The sequence below is a fragment of the Phycodurus eques genome, chromosome 1, assembly GCF_024500275.1.
Source record: "Phycodurus eques isolate BA_2022a chromosome 1, UOR_Pequ_1.1, whole genome shotgun sequence".
Taxonomy (NCBI): domain Eukaryota; kingdom Metazoa; phylum Chordata; class Actinopteri; order Syngnathiformes; family Syngnathidae; genus Phycodurus; species Phycodurus eques.
The window spans coordinates 42,434,586-42,449,900 of NC_084525.1; the positions used below are offsets into that span (position 1 = coordinate 42,434,586).

General features: G+C 41.0%; 1 protein-coding gene across 1 annotated transcript in view; it reads right to left on the reverse strand.

The window, feature by feature from the left end:
* The window catches only part of kpnb3 (karyopherin (importin) beta 3), a 29,170-nt gene extending 18,002 nt beyond the window's left edge, over window positions 1-11,168 (reverse strand). Inside the window, exons 1-4 of the mRNA XM_061692949.1 lie at window positions 11,030-11,168; window positions 4,958-5,038; window positions 4,409-4,601; window positions 4,216-4,318 (exon numbers count right to left, since the gene is read on the reverse strand). Of these exons, the coding sequence (XP_061548933.1) occupies window positions 4,216-4,318; window positions 4,409-4,601; window positions 4,958-5,038; window positions 11,030-11,107 (455 nt within the window). The 5' untranslated portion in view covers window positions 11,108-11,168. The remainder of the gene's footprint in view (window positions 1-4,215; window positions 4,319-4,408; window positions 4,602-4,957; window positions 5,039-11,029) is intronic.
* Between the last annotated feature and the right edge of the window lie 4,147 nt (window positions 11,169-15,315).

Genomic DNA, 15,315 nt, shown 5'->3' on the forward strand with positions numbered 1-15,315 from the left:
AATTAGACTTATTACAGTAAAAAAAAAAAAAAGAAATCCAAAGTTGGTGTGTTATGTTATTTGCCTATTTCACATTTACGGTTGTTTTATGGCACTATGCCATTATCAAACTGAGTGTACATAGATGGACATGATAGTTTTTCCCCAGACTCAAATTGTCATTGTGGTAAGCCAGCATGCGGATCACAGTGAGCCGACAAAGTTGGACGGTTGTGTCAGTAGCCACTAGTAGGCTCATGGAACGCCGGCGGACTGGTACACTCTTGGCAGTGTTGGCTGATGAATGAAATTCTATTTGGATTCAGCCAGTTTGTTCCACCTCATGTTTATATGGAACATTTTCATTCGGTTTGGGCTTCTAAACCAATGATCTGCATAGAAGGGTCCATGTAAACCAGGCTAGTCTTGTAGCTCTATTCTTTATTTCAGACCCAGGCGGATCCATAATACAGAAAAACAATTTAATCAAGAAACCAGAAAGGAAATAATACAACAACAATACTGATTTAAAAGTAAAAAATAAAGGTGTGCCTTTTTTCAGGATCAGAGGCATAAATAACATCCTTTATCATGATAGTTTTTGGGAAAATAGATAAAAAAATTGTGACAGGCCTACTGGTGCTGGTAAAACAGTACAGGGCTAAAATAAAGCAGTGGTTGATCAGTGACGGCGTTGTGAACTTTACAAACAGTTGCGGCAGTAGGGCTATGCTAGCTAGCTCCTCTATTAGCTTCAACAGCAGCCGGGATGAACTTGGCAGCGCAAAGTTGTCTCTGTAAATGTTATCCAAAATGAATAAATCCCCCAGTGAATATACGATCAAAAAAGCACCGTCCATTCTCTTCCTTTCGGTTTTAAACTGGCCACGTTTACAAAGTCAGCAAGTGCATCGAGTAGCCCGAGTCATTTTCCTGTTGGCCAGCAAAAAATTACACGCTACATGTATTCCATTGGCGGCACGGTGAACAACTGGTTAGAGCGTCAGACTCAGAGTTCTGAGGACCCGGGTTCAATCCCCGGCCCCGCCTGTGTGGAGTTTGCATGTTCTCCTTGTGCCTGCGTGGGTTTCCTCCCACATCCCAAAAACATGCATTAATTGGAGACTCTAAATTGCCCGTAGGTGTGACTGTGAGTGCAAATGGTTGTTTGTTTGTATGTATGTGCCCTGCGATCGGCTGGCAACCAGTTCAGGGTGTACCCCGCCTCCTGCCCGATGACAGCTGGGATAGGCTCCAGCACGCCCACGACCCTAGTGAGGAGAAGCGGCTCAGAAAATGGACGGATGTATTCCATTGAGGTCCATCGTTTCAATTCACCCAATTGTTAAGATGCTAAACTCCTGAAATGGTTACTCGGCCCATTAGCTTAGGAGTTTATTTTGCTTCCCACTGAGTTACGTGAGTGAATCCTGTCCGCTGATTCGATGAATGAATGTTTGAAAATCATGCACTTCCTCCTGTCTCTCTTCCTCCTATGCAGTCCTTGCTCCCGTTTGGTTGTTTTCTTTCAGAGATAGTATAAATACTCAATGTAAAATTCCATATCATTAAAGCAACGTTCGCGATTATATCGAAGGAGATGTCTATCGCCCACCCCTATCATTAGTTCAAACCATCATATAATCAACCTCTGCTTTCAGTCAAAAAGTCGGAGTCAAGCCAGCTGCCACAACGATCGTTCAAACAAAGCATCATGGTAACACCCCGGATGCTGCCAACACAGTCTCCCAATAATACATTGCTCAGCAATGCCTTGTTAGGCTTTTATTTTGAAGTTGATCCTCACAGTTCGTTGGCAGCGTCCTGCGTCATACTGTAATCCTTAGTATGAACAGTCATTGAGGCGGCTGGCTTGCCTTCGTGCCCGGAGGCCGTACTGACTGCAGTTTATATTACGGTCATATACTATAGCCACCAACAACCAACCATCACAAAATTATGTTAAATTGCTGAAAAATAAATAAAAATCAATTACACGGTCATTGATTAAATGCTAGAATAAGGCACTAGCTCACCAGCATTAGCAGCTAAGCGGGTGCCTGGTAGATTCGCAACGTTATTAAAAATGGAAAAATAGTCTGCACACTGATGCTGAGAGCCTGAGAGTTGCTGTTCCTACCGATCCATTTCTAACAAACTAGGCTTGCTCAAATGTAAAGCAATGAGCTAGTAGCTAGATTAATGATGTCACTTCCTCCCTTTCGCCGGGAGGAGGAACAGATACGTCACATTTGTGCGATGTTTGTAAACATGGTGCCCCTTGCAGGACAGTAGATGAGGGGTTTTAAATCTCTCAGGATTTATGTGCCAAAAAAATTGAAAAGTCCATTTATTTCAATGATTTGCTTCAAAAAATGAAACTTGTTATATTGGTTCACCACAATATTTCAAGCCTTTTTTCAATTTTGATTATGCCAGACAGACAATAAATCCAGTATTTTACAAAATTAAAATACTCATTTGCCCAACAAAAAAGGATCTTAAACAGAAATGTTGGCCTTCTGAAAAGTTGCCTCCTTTTGCATTAATTACAGCATCAAGGCGGCATGGCATGGAGGTGATCAGCCATTGGCACAGTTTAGGTTTTATTGTAGTCCAAGTTACTTTGACATTGGCCTTCAGATCGTCTGCATTTCAGGGTTTATGTTCCCTCATCTTCCTTTTGACAATACCCCATAAATTTTCAAATGGGGTTCAAGCCAGGCGAGTGTGAGAGCCAATCAAGTACTGTTATTGGTAGTTTTGGCTTTGTGGGCAGGTGCCAAATCCTGCTGGAAAATAAAATCATCGTCTCCAAAAGCTCGTCGGCGGCGGGTAGCATGACGTGCTTTAAAATTTCCTGGTAGACAGCTGCGTTGATTGCGGATTTGATAAAAGACAATGGACCCACACCAGCAAATGACATGGATCCGCAAACCATTACTGACTGTAGAAACTTCACACTGGACTTTTAGCAGCTTGACATTTGTGCTTCTCCAGTTTTCCTCTGAACTCTGGGAACTTGATTTCCAAATGAAATGCAACATTTAATAAAGAGACTTGGGACCACTGGGCAACAAAACAGTACTTTTCCTCCTTAGCCCAGCACAGACGCTTCTGACGTTTTTGGCTCCGGAGTAGCTTGACATGGAATTCTAGAGCTATAGCCTATGTCATGCAGACATCGGAATGTAGTGGTTCTTGATGCACCGACACCCGCCTCAGTCCACTCCTTATGAAGCACCACCAGGATTCTGAATCACCATTGCTTGACAATCCTCTCAAGGCTGCGGACACCCCTGCCACTTGTACACCTTTTCCCCTTCCTCTTAACACTATGTTAATGTACTTTCATACAGCGCTCTGAGCATCCAGCTTCTTCTGCAATTTCTTTTTAAGACCTTTTCCCCTTATGGAGGGTTGTCAATGATTGTTTTCTGCACAACCGTCATGTCAGCAGTCTTCCCCATGATTCTGAAGCCTACTAACCCAGACAGACCATTTAAAGGCTGCAGGTGTTTTGCGATAATTAGCCGACAAGACTGGGACACATGGAGCCTCCAATGTTGAATTTGTCGTATTCTAACTGTGAAATATTGGTTCACCAGAAACAAATTTAAATTAATGGACTTTGCCTGAATAGAATCTGGCACAATCGACATTGTCCCAGATTATTGCACGACTAGTCAATTTAAACTATACATTTCTTGAAGAGTCGGCACCCTTTGCACAATGGTCATTACACCGGACTATTGCTCTATTAGGTCATTCAAACTGCTGTAATTGCAAGGACGCCATCCTTTTGCACAATTGTACAAAAAAAAAAAAAAAAAAAAAAAAAAAACCAGCATTACCGGAAACATTTTATTGCTCAGTGACTCCTCCCCAAAGTATTCTCTGTCAATTGACTGTCTGTTGTACTAGAGCGGCTCCAACTACCGGAGACAAATTCCTTGTGCGTTTTTGACATACTTGGCAAATAGATGATTCTGATCAAACTTTTTGGCACCTACCTCTATCCTTCATAAATTTATGTAAACGGCATCAGAGAAATAAGATATGCACCTTTACAATAAAATGAAGTTTTGACATCCAGGGTTCAGTTCCCCTTTAAGGACATGCACACAACACAAGGCATTACACTTTATCATTCAAACCAATCTAGGGGGGAAATATGCCTCTAAAGATATACAGCGGAGGTCGAAGTTGCAGTCAATACACTGAATAGTGTCTCACCAGAATATGTGTAAAGCAGCTTCTCGCAGACCCACGTTGTCTGAATTGACAGAGTCAAACAGGAATTTGAGCACCTCTGGCCACTGGTTGTTCCCATCATCATCTAGATTTAAAAAGAAACATGATCTAAACCTGTTATGTAAAATTTACTTGTGATTTTTTTAACCCAAGACAGAATGTGTTCAAATATTACCAATAAGGTTGCGGGATAGCTCTGCTGCAATGTCGCAGACCTTCTTGCGGATATTTGTGGAAGTCTCCTGTTGGATGCTGGTCAGAAGTTCGGTTTTGATTGCTGCCTGCATGTCAACTGTGAGGCCAGGGTAGATCTCTTCAAAGGACGATGACAAGAGCCGTCGCAGAAGCACTGCTGCCATCTGTCTGACCTGGGGAGAATCGAACAAAAACTCTTACCTGGTGAACTTATTTTTTATTTTTCCCAAATCCTTGACATAGCCAACCCTTTTGTAATTTACATTAATCCGAACCAGCATCTTCCCTGGAGGGACTGCCTCACGGACTTCTCCCATTTCAAGATTAAAAATACCAGCTTTGAGGTAAAGAGAAGGCATGGTAGCCGCAGGGACCAAGGAGCTCATAGTCTCAGGATAAACAAGTGCCCCAATACCAAAGCTATAATTCATAGCAAGCAGTTATGGCCAAAGTGAGAAGAATACATTTGTCACCAAAATATTTAACAGACGCACGTTTTATTCTCAGACATGTACAGATGTGAACGTACCTCCTCTGCAGCAGATGGATCTCTGACAGCCTGAAGCAGGAACGTGATTTTTGTCTGACCAGGGATTGTGTCATAGGTCTCCTGGAAATACAAAGGACAGCGGTTGAAGGAAGACATGCACAGCTTGATTTACACTGCACGGTTGAAGTGACAATGCCCCTATTTTTGCCCCTAAGTGGTACAATTGAGATATGCACCATGGTTGCAAAACAAAAAATTTAAAAATTAAATAGAATCTTCAGATCAGACATCTTCCAAATGTGGATAATCAATGTGACCTGTAAACTGTGCACCTCAATTGAAAAATAATCTGAAATTCTAGGGCAGACATGCCCAAAAGCCGGCCCCTGGGCCAAATCCGACACGTATTCATATTTCCACTGGCCCGAAGCCTCTATCATAAAATCAATGTGGACCGGCAGTACAAAATACACGCGCAATTTTATATTTCACCACAGGATGGCAGTAAACTTGTGGCCAAAATCTCGCAGGGCCATTTTGCGCATGATCTGTTTTTTGCCCATTTCTAAAATGGCAACTGGAAGTAAGAAAAGGAAAGTTGATAGCAAGGGCCGCCGTTTCCAGGACAAATTGAAGTCTGAATATTTTTTGCCAGAACTAACCGATCCCGTTTGGTTATCTGATTTTGGATTTTTAGTTGACATAACCAGACATCTGAACGCCCTGAACACGAGCCTTCAGGTGCAAAATGCATTGATAAGCCAACTGTATTCACATTAAAGCCTGTCGGACCAAGCTGCTACTTTTCCAAACCCACCTGTCACAAACGCAGCCCAACACCACACATTTCCAATCTCTGCAAGAAATAATGACCTGTTTTCCAGCGCACAATATCAGTGCGCAAATGAGGTATGCCGCAAACATCTCATCTCTGACTGAGGAGTTTCAACAGCGTTTCAGGGATTTTGCAACTATTGAAAAGGAGAACATGCTTTTTTCCTCTCCCGTTTCCATGGATCTCAGTGACTTTCCAGCCCACCTGCAGTTGGAGCTCATTGAGCTGCAGTGTGACACGGAGTGTCGCAACCGGTACAAACAACTCACTCATCAACTTTTATCAGCAGCTGGATAAAGACAGGTTTCAAGAGATTCATACATTTGTTAAGAAAATGTTGCGCTTGTTTGGCTCGACATACTTGTGCGAGAAGACATTCTCAGTCATGAACATGAATAAGAACCGGGTGAGGACAAGACCTGCGTGACATCTTCGCATTAAAACCACCACTTTTGAGCCAGACCTGCCCCATTTACTGCAGTCGAGAGCTCAGTATCAACCTTCACATTAATTGATTCTGATGAATAAAGTTTGAGTCAAATTTCATAAAAACACTATTTTGCATTTAATTTTTTATTTTAACCTTCATTTATCCAGGTGAGGCAGTTATCAGATCTACCTAGCAGCAGACAGCATAGTAAAACGAAGTAAAATAAAAACAAAAAAGCATTCCCCTCATCGGTAGCATATAAAATTCACGCTGACCCGTATGACAATTTTTTTACGTCAATGTGGCCCCTGAGCCAAAATGTTTGGGCACCCCTGTCTTAGGGGGAACTAGCATGTACAATAAATATGGATACCCTCAAACTATTTGTTGCAGAATATTCATCTTATATTACAGCACTCAGTCTTTCAGGGTAAGAGAAGTGCAGCGCTTATTAAATGTGGCAATTTGCCCACTCGTCTTTACAAAAACACTGTCAGATTGTGAGTGCATCACCTGTGCACAGCCCTCTTCAGATGACACCACACGTTTGACCTGATTCAGGTCTGCACTATGGCTGGGCCATTGCAAAACCTCAAGGCGCTTAACACACTTCACTAGGTTTTAGCAGCACCCATTGCGGGCGCAGGTCAGGGATGGGACGACGGAGACACGGCGCAAGATTGCCCATATTTGGCACTGGTTGCCAAGCGACCAAACAGAAGGTAGTCTGATGCCCTTTTCCCTGGTTTGAATTTTGAACAAAGTAGGCCGCAGCTCAGCAATATGGATTTGTCACCGCGGAGGAGACATGATGCAAGTGAAGGATGTGGCTATGCTATCATGTATTTTAAGCTAACATTTTTGTGTTCAAAATCCTAAACACATTCTACCACTTTCAATCACCCTAGTATAGTGGTTAATTGGTTCCATGACCCCATTTGTAACCTAAAGCATTCCTAAACCGAGGTAATTTTTCCCACAGATGTCCCGTCATTGGAATTGTATGTGTTAAACAAATAAAAAAATACAATGATTTGCAAATTATGTTCAACCTATATTTAACTGAATATAGTACAAAGACAATATATTTAATGTTCAAACTACTAAACTTTGTTTTTAGCAAATAATCATTAACTTTTAATTTTATGGTTGGAACACGTTCCCAAAAAGCTGAGACAGGGTCATGTTTACCCACTGTTACACCACCTTTTCTTTTAGCAACATTCAATAAATGTTTGGGAACTGAGGCCACAACTTGTCCAAGCTTTGTAGGTGGAATTTCCCATTCTTGCTTGATTTACAACTTACACTTAGCTTCACGGCAGTGCTCCTGACCGGGCCCCCCGTGGGTGGTGGGGGGCGGCATTGGGTCCCTGCGGCTTCCTCCGGGTGGCCGGTTGTTCATTTATTGTATATACACTTGTGTACTGTATACTGAGTACCGTATCCATCCATCCATTTTCTGTACCGAAGTATTCTCTAGCATTTTAGACAAAAGATAAAACTTCAATGACCTCTAGGGGGCATTCAAGGAATGGCCACTGACATAAGCTTCGGTGAGATCAACATTAAAAAAATAATGGGTGCTAACTTACTGTACTTAAATTACTTTAATAAATACTAGGCTTTACACAATTAGGATTTTCGGGGCCGATCACAGAGTTAAAAAAAACCGACCAGATCACAAGCTGGCGCAATGTGTCTTTAAAAGACCTGTTCATTTACTGTATATACTTGTGTACTTAATTGCTCAAAAAAATTTGACTTACAATAAATGTATCTTTGTTCATCTAGTTATGCCAGTGAGGCATAGTGAGACAAAACAAATGAATGGTCTTCTATTAGATGGCAGGAAGTACATACAGTAATTAATGTATCCACTTTTTGTCACATTTTTGTTTGTTGTGTGCCGTGAGATTTTTCAATTGTAAAATATGTTCCTTGGCTCCATAAAGGTTGGAAATCACTGCTCTAGTCAGATCGTGTATTCTAATCAGTCAGGTCAAACCAGCATCACAACATGACAGAAATAATGGGTGCTAACTTACTGTAGTTAAATTATTTTATTGTAACCAAATAACTTCAGGCACGGTGGACGACTGGTTAGAGCGTCAGCCTCACAATTCTGAGGACCGGGGTTCAATCCCCTGCCCCGCCTGTGTGGAGTTCGCATGTTCTCCCCATGCCTGCGTGGGTTTTCTCCGGGCACTCCGGTTTCCTCCCACATCCCAAAAACATGCATGAATTGGAGACTCTAAATTGCCCGTAGGTGTGAATGTGAGTGCGGATGGTTGTTTGTTTGTATGTGCCCTGCGATTGGCCGGCAACCAGTTCAGGGTGTGGGAGGAAAACTCCTGCCCGATGATAGCTGGGATAGGCTATAGCACACCTGCGACCCTAGTGAGGAGAAGAGGCTCAGAAAATGGATGGATGGATAAATAACTTCATACAACAAAACTTTAGCGCATGATTCAACAGAACGCCGGTACAACCGTTAGTGCTAGCACTATCTGGCTAGGCTACATAACGTTTTGTTGCCTGCTTGAAAGCAGTATTGTACTAAAAGTAGATGAACATACCTCAAGCAAGCCTAGGATTAAAGTCCTCTCCTGAGCATCTGTGACCACCAGCACACATTTTCCCCCCATTTTGTTCTTATAATACACACGACTCGATCGATTGTTGGGTTTGTGGCCATGGTAACAAGTGTATCCAGTCACGTTTGAGTTGACACGATAAAGCCAAGTGATCGTAAAAGACCAAATTTGTCTTGTTGTCTGAGCCAGGCATTACGTGTTGTCTGTCCCACACCGCCGGCATGTATTTTTTTTTTTTTTTTTTTAAACAACTTTTGGTGGTCAGATATTTGCAGACACACAAGGCTAAAAATAAACTCGCTTTTGGATTTGAATATACTGTACACGACAGCGAAGTGGCGTAAATGTCTTTTGCAGAGCCGATCGGCGAATTATGACAAAGCAGATCAGCATAAACTGCTAATTATCAGCCGATACCAATCAGATCGGCGTCAAGTCTAGTGACAACTGTGCAACAGATCTTTGATTCTGCAGACTTTCTGCAAAATTCTGAGGCAGCAGTTTTGCTCCTCAGTGGCTGAACAAATGTACTTTCCTCAGAAATACTGTGGGAAGCATTCGCTGTAAAATACACCAGCTACATTGTGCAAGCCCTGAGCCTAGTAACTGCAATCACCTCCAAAAAGGTCCAGACTACAGGTGTGGAGAGGCTATTTTCTGCACTTAGTTTATGATGTAAAATCAGAAGAATTTAACAATTTGTGTTAAGACTATTATTCTAAGACGAATTTTAACAGGGCCATATTTAACTGGACAAAGCACATTTGAGTAATAAGGTTCTTGTATTTTTATTTTACATTTCAGAAAAGTATTAATTAAAAACAAGTTAAATAATAAATTACTTGTAAATACAGCATACGCAGAATGGTACCACGTCCGCCTCAATTTGGGCCAGGAAAAACCCTGAATCAGATACTGGCATTAAATCAGAGTTGGGCACTCGGACCGGCAGTGACGTCAATGCTGTGTCAGTGCGGACAGACTAAAATTTGTCTGTCTGTCTGGAAGAGCACCATGTTCACAAAGGAAAAGGCATTATTTACCTGTGTATGATAGTTCACACTGCCACACATTTACAACTGAAATATGAGTGACGCTCAGAGGAAAGGGAAACAAAACACTTTCTTACCACCACAGCGGTTTGAACAGATGACCCGTTTTCTGTCTAGTGTTCTAAAACTGTCGATTACTCGGTAAAACAAGCTACAGGGGTACCTGAAGTTCTGCAAGCTGAACAAGTTTATGTGACTATTCAGCACTTCCAATTTAAACTGATTACATGACATTCAAAGGGCCACAGAGTGCGTCGAGTGGACACTATGCACACAGGTGGATCAAATCAAAGTAATCCGGTGAGCGTAGTTAGCATCGAGGCAGTAAAGCCGCGTTTTAAAGAAGTCGCAGCGTTGATGCCTAGTGACAGAGGTTTTTATTAAAAAAAAAAAAAAAAAAACTGACATGAAGAAAAACTTGGGTACTGCAGAGGACAACACTCGTAACAAAGCTTTGGCGCGACACGCGCGTCGTCATTGTGCACAAAAGTAAAGACGACAGCACGACTGAAACCGAGCAAGCGAGTCAAAATAAGATTATAAAAATGGCAGGTGAATGATTTGAGAAGGGTTGCTTTTTAACAGAGTGCCTCAGGGTGACAATCAAGTACAACGTATTCAGCAGTTACACACACGTCAAACAAATCGAGGGCTATACATTAATCTTTACTTAGATCGACCCTCGCTTCCGTCACATTTTTTTTAATGAATGTCATTTGTTTAAGTCCTTACTCGAAAAAACACAAATGGCCCTCACAGTCGTTGTTGAACAGTGCTAATAGCCAATGCTAAGCAAGTTAGCCACCGGGAAGAAGCTTGCGTTATGTAGCTCCATGCTACTTCCTGTACTCTGCGAGCTCGACGCCTCCCTGATTTGACACAGATTTTACACTCTTCACCGCCATGGGACATTTTACACCCAATTTAAGCGACTGGCAACGACACGAAGGCGCGTATGCATGTGCAAGTCTGCCAATGTCTCCATAACTATTCCTGTTTCGGAGCTTAATCGCGCTCACAAAACTACGCACCATGGTCCAGGGGTTAGCATTGCAGTGTTAGCTGACCACTACCCAATGCTGGCTCCCATTGCACGTGGGCTACCAAAACTGACGCACTAGCGGGGCGGTTAGCTTAGGCACAAGAACACTCGCACTTGGCAGGCGTGAAAACTTACTGGAACGGTGGAATCCTTACCTCTGATTGTTTCCTGACATTGTTGTCAGGGCTCATCAGGTTACCCAGCAATAGGTAGAATTGCTGCTGTTCCGCCATTGCAGAAATCCAAAAAGAGCAGCCGGGTGGAGACGCGGCGACTTGAGCCCGGCAGTCCCAGCTTTGGTCGCACAAGGGTGCTCGTCTCCCATTGGTTTATTTTAGCAACTGTGCTCAACACCCATTGGCCATCAGATGGCTCATAGACGCGCGCTATTGGCTCAAATGAAGTCTTCTCGTCTATTGGACGGAGTCGACACTGAAAAGTGAGCGTCCCTTTCTCATTCGCAAATAAATGGACCAAATCGCGGGAAAACGGTTAAGAATAGCAACAACAATAGATGCGTTAATTGCGTGTTGGTTTCACGAATACAACAAATTATGTATTTATGAACATAACTGCACAAATGTATGAAGTATCGAACAAGAGTCGTACCAGTTACCAGTAGCTTTAATATTGTTATGGCTTCGTAGGATAGTTAGGATGATACAGTCGCTGATGCACTTCAGTCGCTTTTTTCCCCCCACAAGTGGTAGCAGAATACACATTTATACTAGGGCTGCAAGAGAATGGCCAAAATGGTCATCACAATTACTTGAATTAATATTGAAGTCACGATTATTCATTACAATCATTCATTTTATGGGGAAAACTTATGATAAAGGAAAACGTGAATTTTTAATGTTAACAGTGTTTAGTGCAAAATTAAACCTTAAAATATAGAGATGATCATTTTCTAACAATACACAAAATTTACCTAAGAAATATAAAATCTACAAAGGACTAACTGAATAAATATTCTTTTATCTTGTTTGACCATGATGTCTTCGCCATGATGATCCTCATCTCCAGTTTTTCTTCTCACGACACGACACGCTCTCATCAGTCAACCGAGTGACTTTAGGCCTCTGCTGCAGGGTGCACTCGCTTGTTATTTATAGGCAGCTTAATCAAGCCTTAACCACGTGTTTGCCTGCTGGTGAATGGCTGACTATTTGTTGAGAAAGTGATTAGACACAGTATGCAGCAGAGGACGAATTGTAAATGTAAATATCCCCAACGATCAGGTTGATTTAATCGTGGCAGCCAAAATCGTGGTCACGATTAAAATTTGGTAAATTGCTGTCGGCTACAACTCAGGCCCAGTCACTTCACATGCAGACTCACATAACACATTTCCTACAAAGATTGCAGCTTAAAGTGCTTCACAGTGAAAGAAAGAATATCAAAAGGAACATAAGATCATTTAAAACATTACAACAAAAGACATAAGACAACAGTAAAAGAAAATACTTTTAAGCTGCTTTATCTGAGATTTCTATTAGATACTACAGATATTTTGTAGCCAAATAAACATAATGAAGTGGTCATAAAATGCATAAATAATATGAAATATTTCAAGAAAATGGAGCAGCATGCTGTCAGTAGTGCAATAAATACTACAATGCATTATTTAAAAATTATTAAAACATGATACAACAACATAAAAATCAATAGTGCAAGATAGAGCAATAGTGCGGGAGGTGTAAGACATTGGTAGACTTTATTAAAAGGTAGAATAAACATGCATGTATTTAGCCTACTTCTTTAAATATCTATTGAGTTGGCTTCCCTGATATCTAAAGGTAACGTGTTCCAGAGCTCAGGGGCATAGATAACAAAGGCTGGATCCCCAATTTTTCTTCGACTGCTGTCGGGAACCTCCAACAAACAAGCAGCAGATGATGCAAGCGTTCTTTGAGTCTCATATTTAATTAGGGAGTCCATGAAGTGCTTTACCTACAAGGAGCAAGACCTTGAAGTCAATGTTCTTCAACGGTTCCCACTGGAACGACGTCCATCCTCTCAAACAATTTAAATGGCATTTTGACATACAGTATAGTAGAGACTGCAGTAAAACAGACAATAGTGGGGGGAAACATGTGTTTATTAACAATGAAATGTAGGTTCGTTTACATCTTTTAAATCTTCTAAATCAAAGTGTAGGAAAGCAGAACATAAGTTGACAAGCTCACAACCCCCCGAATCAGATAGCTCCAGAACACCTTGCAGCAGATAAATGCAATGAATTTGCTTGTTATTTTAGTGAAAAAATACAATCCATCAGGTTAAATATTAGCACAAATCAGCAAATGATATTACATCTGAAGTCACCAAGGAAAAACTCTATTACCATGTGAGAATTTGAATTTTTGTAGAAAAACGGTTCAGCAGCTGAAACCATCAACGAGCTGTCTTGACTCAATACCATCTGACTTTTTTTAAGCTATTGCGAAGTCTGTGCTACCTAATTTGCAGAAAAGAATTAAATGCTCACTTCAGTTAGGCGAGTTTCCTAAAGCTCTTAAAGTAGCTACCATTAAGCCTCTGCTAAAAAAAAATAGAGCACTGGACGTTTCCATGTTAGCAAGCTATAGACCCATCTCAAATCTCCCGTTCATGATTGTTGAGCAAGTTATTTTTAATCAACTCAGCAATTTCTTGAACTTAAATGGACTTTTTGACAAATTTCAATCAGGGTTCCGAACTCATCACAGTACAGAATCTGCTCTTATCAAAGTGCTAAATGATATAAGGTTGAATACGGACTTGGGAAAGGTGTCAAGTCTGGTCTTGTTGGACCTCAGTGCGGCTTTTGATACAGTAGATCATAATATACTGCTGAACAGGTTGGAAACATGGGTAGGACTAAATGGAACAGTCCTTAAATGGTTCAGGTCCTACTTGGAGGAAAGGAGTTATTTTGTAACCATTGGAAGTGTTCAGTCTCATCGAATGGCAATGACCTATAGGGTCCCTCAAGGGTCAGTTCTTGCTGTTCAGCCTGTTTATGCTACCCTTGGGTCAAATTCTTCAGAACTTTAATTTTGACTGTCATAGCTATGTAGATGACACACAGTTATATCTAGCAGTGTCTCCAGATGACGACAGTTCAATTGAGGTGTTGTGTCACTGTCTAAAACAGATAAATAGATGGATGAGCCAAAATATTCTTCAATTAAACCACAACAAAACTGAGATAATTGTTTTGCATGAGCTGCAGCTCATTCAGAATGCTGGGGCTCGGGTTCTGACTAGAACAAAGAGGTCAAGCATATTACTCCAATTCTAAAGTCTTTACACTGGCTCCCTGTCAGCTTTAGAATATAGTTTAAAGTTCTGCTACTGGTCTATAAATCACTAAACGGTTTCAGTCCTGAATACAGGAATGAAATGCTAATGGAATATAAACCCAGGGCTCTGATATCGACAGACTCAGGTCAAGTAGTGGAGCACAGAGTCCAAAGCAAACATGGTGAAGCAGCATTTAGCTATTATGCTGCACACAAATGGAATAAGTTGCCAACAGAAGTGACATCAGCCCCAAGTGTCCATGTTTTTAAGTCCAGGTTAAAAACTCTTCTTTTCCCAATGCTTTTTAGAGCATTTACACTTTTTAAATGATGTTTCTTGCACTTTATGCTGTTTTAATTGTATTTCCCCCCCTCTTTGTTTTAAATGTTTATAAGCAGCTTTTTTCTTTGTTTTTAAAAGCTTTTAATCATGTAAAGCATATTGAGTTACCTTGTGTATGAAATGCGCTACATAAATAAATTTGCTTTGCTTTGCTTTTCTTAAGAGAGGCATTCATTCAAATTTAATACTCTATATTTTCCAAAACACAATATTCTCGCAACATACATACAACAAGGTGCGTGGTGTGCTGGTGGCAATCACAAATTATTGTATGTTTTCTAGCATAGTGCTCAAAACATAAGAGTATTCAGTAGTATGCTGTAATTGTAAAAAACATGTTTTAGCACAGAAGTAATAATCCCAACGAGGAATAAAATAAATAAATAAATAAAGCTCCGTACATCCGCAATTTTATGGGAGGTTTACGACTTTCTCCAGTAGATGGCAATCTAACTGTAAAGATTACGCTTGAAGCTTTAGTCCAGGAAACAATGGATGTGTTGGGCCTTGATTATGAGGGATAGCATAGGTGGCAAAAGTGCTCACACTGCGTGCTCAATTAGAAGTACAGTTACTTGTGTAAAAAGCAAAGCAGAAGTACAGATTCAACTCCTGTACTTCAGCAAAATAAAATACAAAAAACAAAGGAAACCCCGTGAAATGTACTGAAGTGCTAATGTAAAAAGTACAAATGAATTTTTATTGACAAATTATAGAACATTTTGATAACTTGGCACAAGAAAAATCTTCTCTTCACATAAAATAGTTTCCGTCTTTTGTTTGTATTTATTTACATTGGGCTTGTATAGTG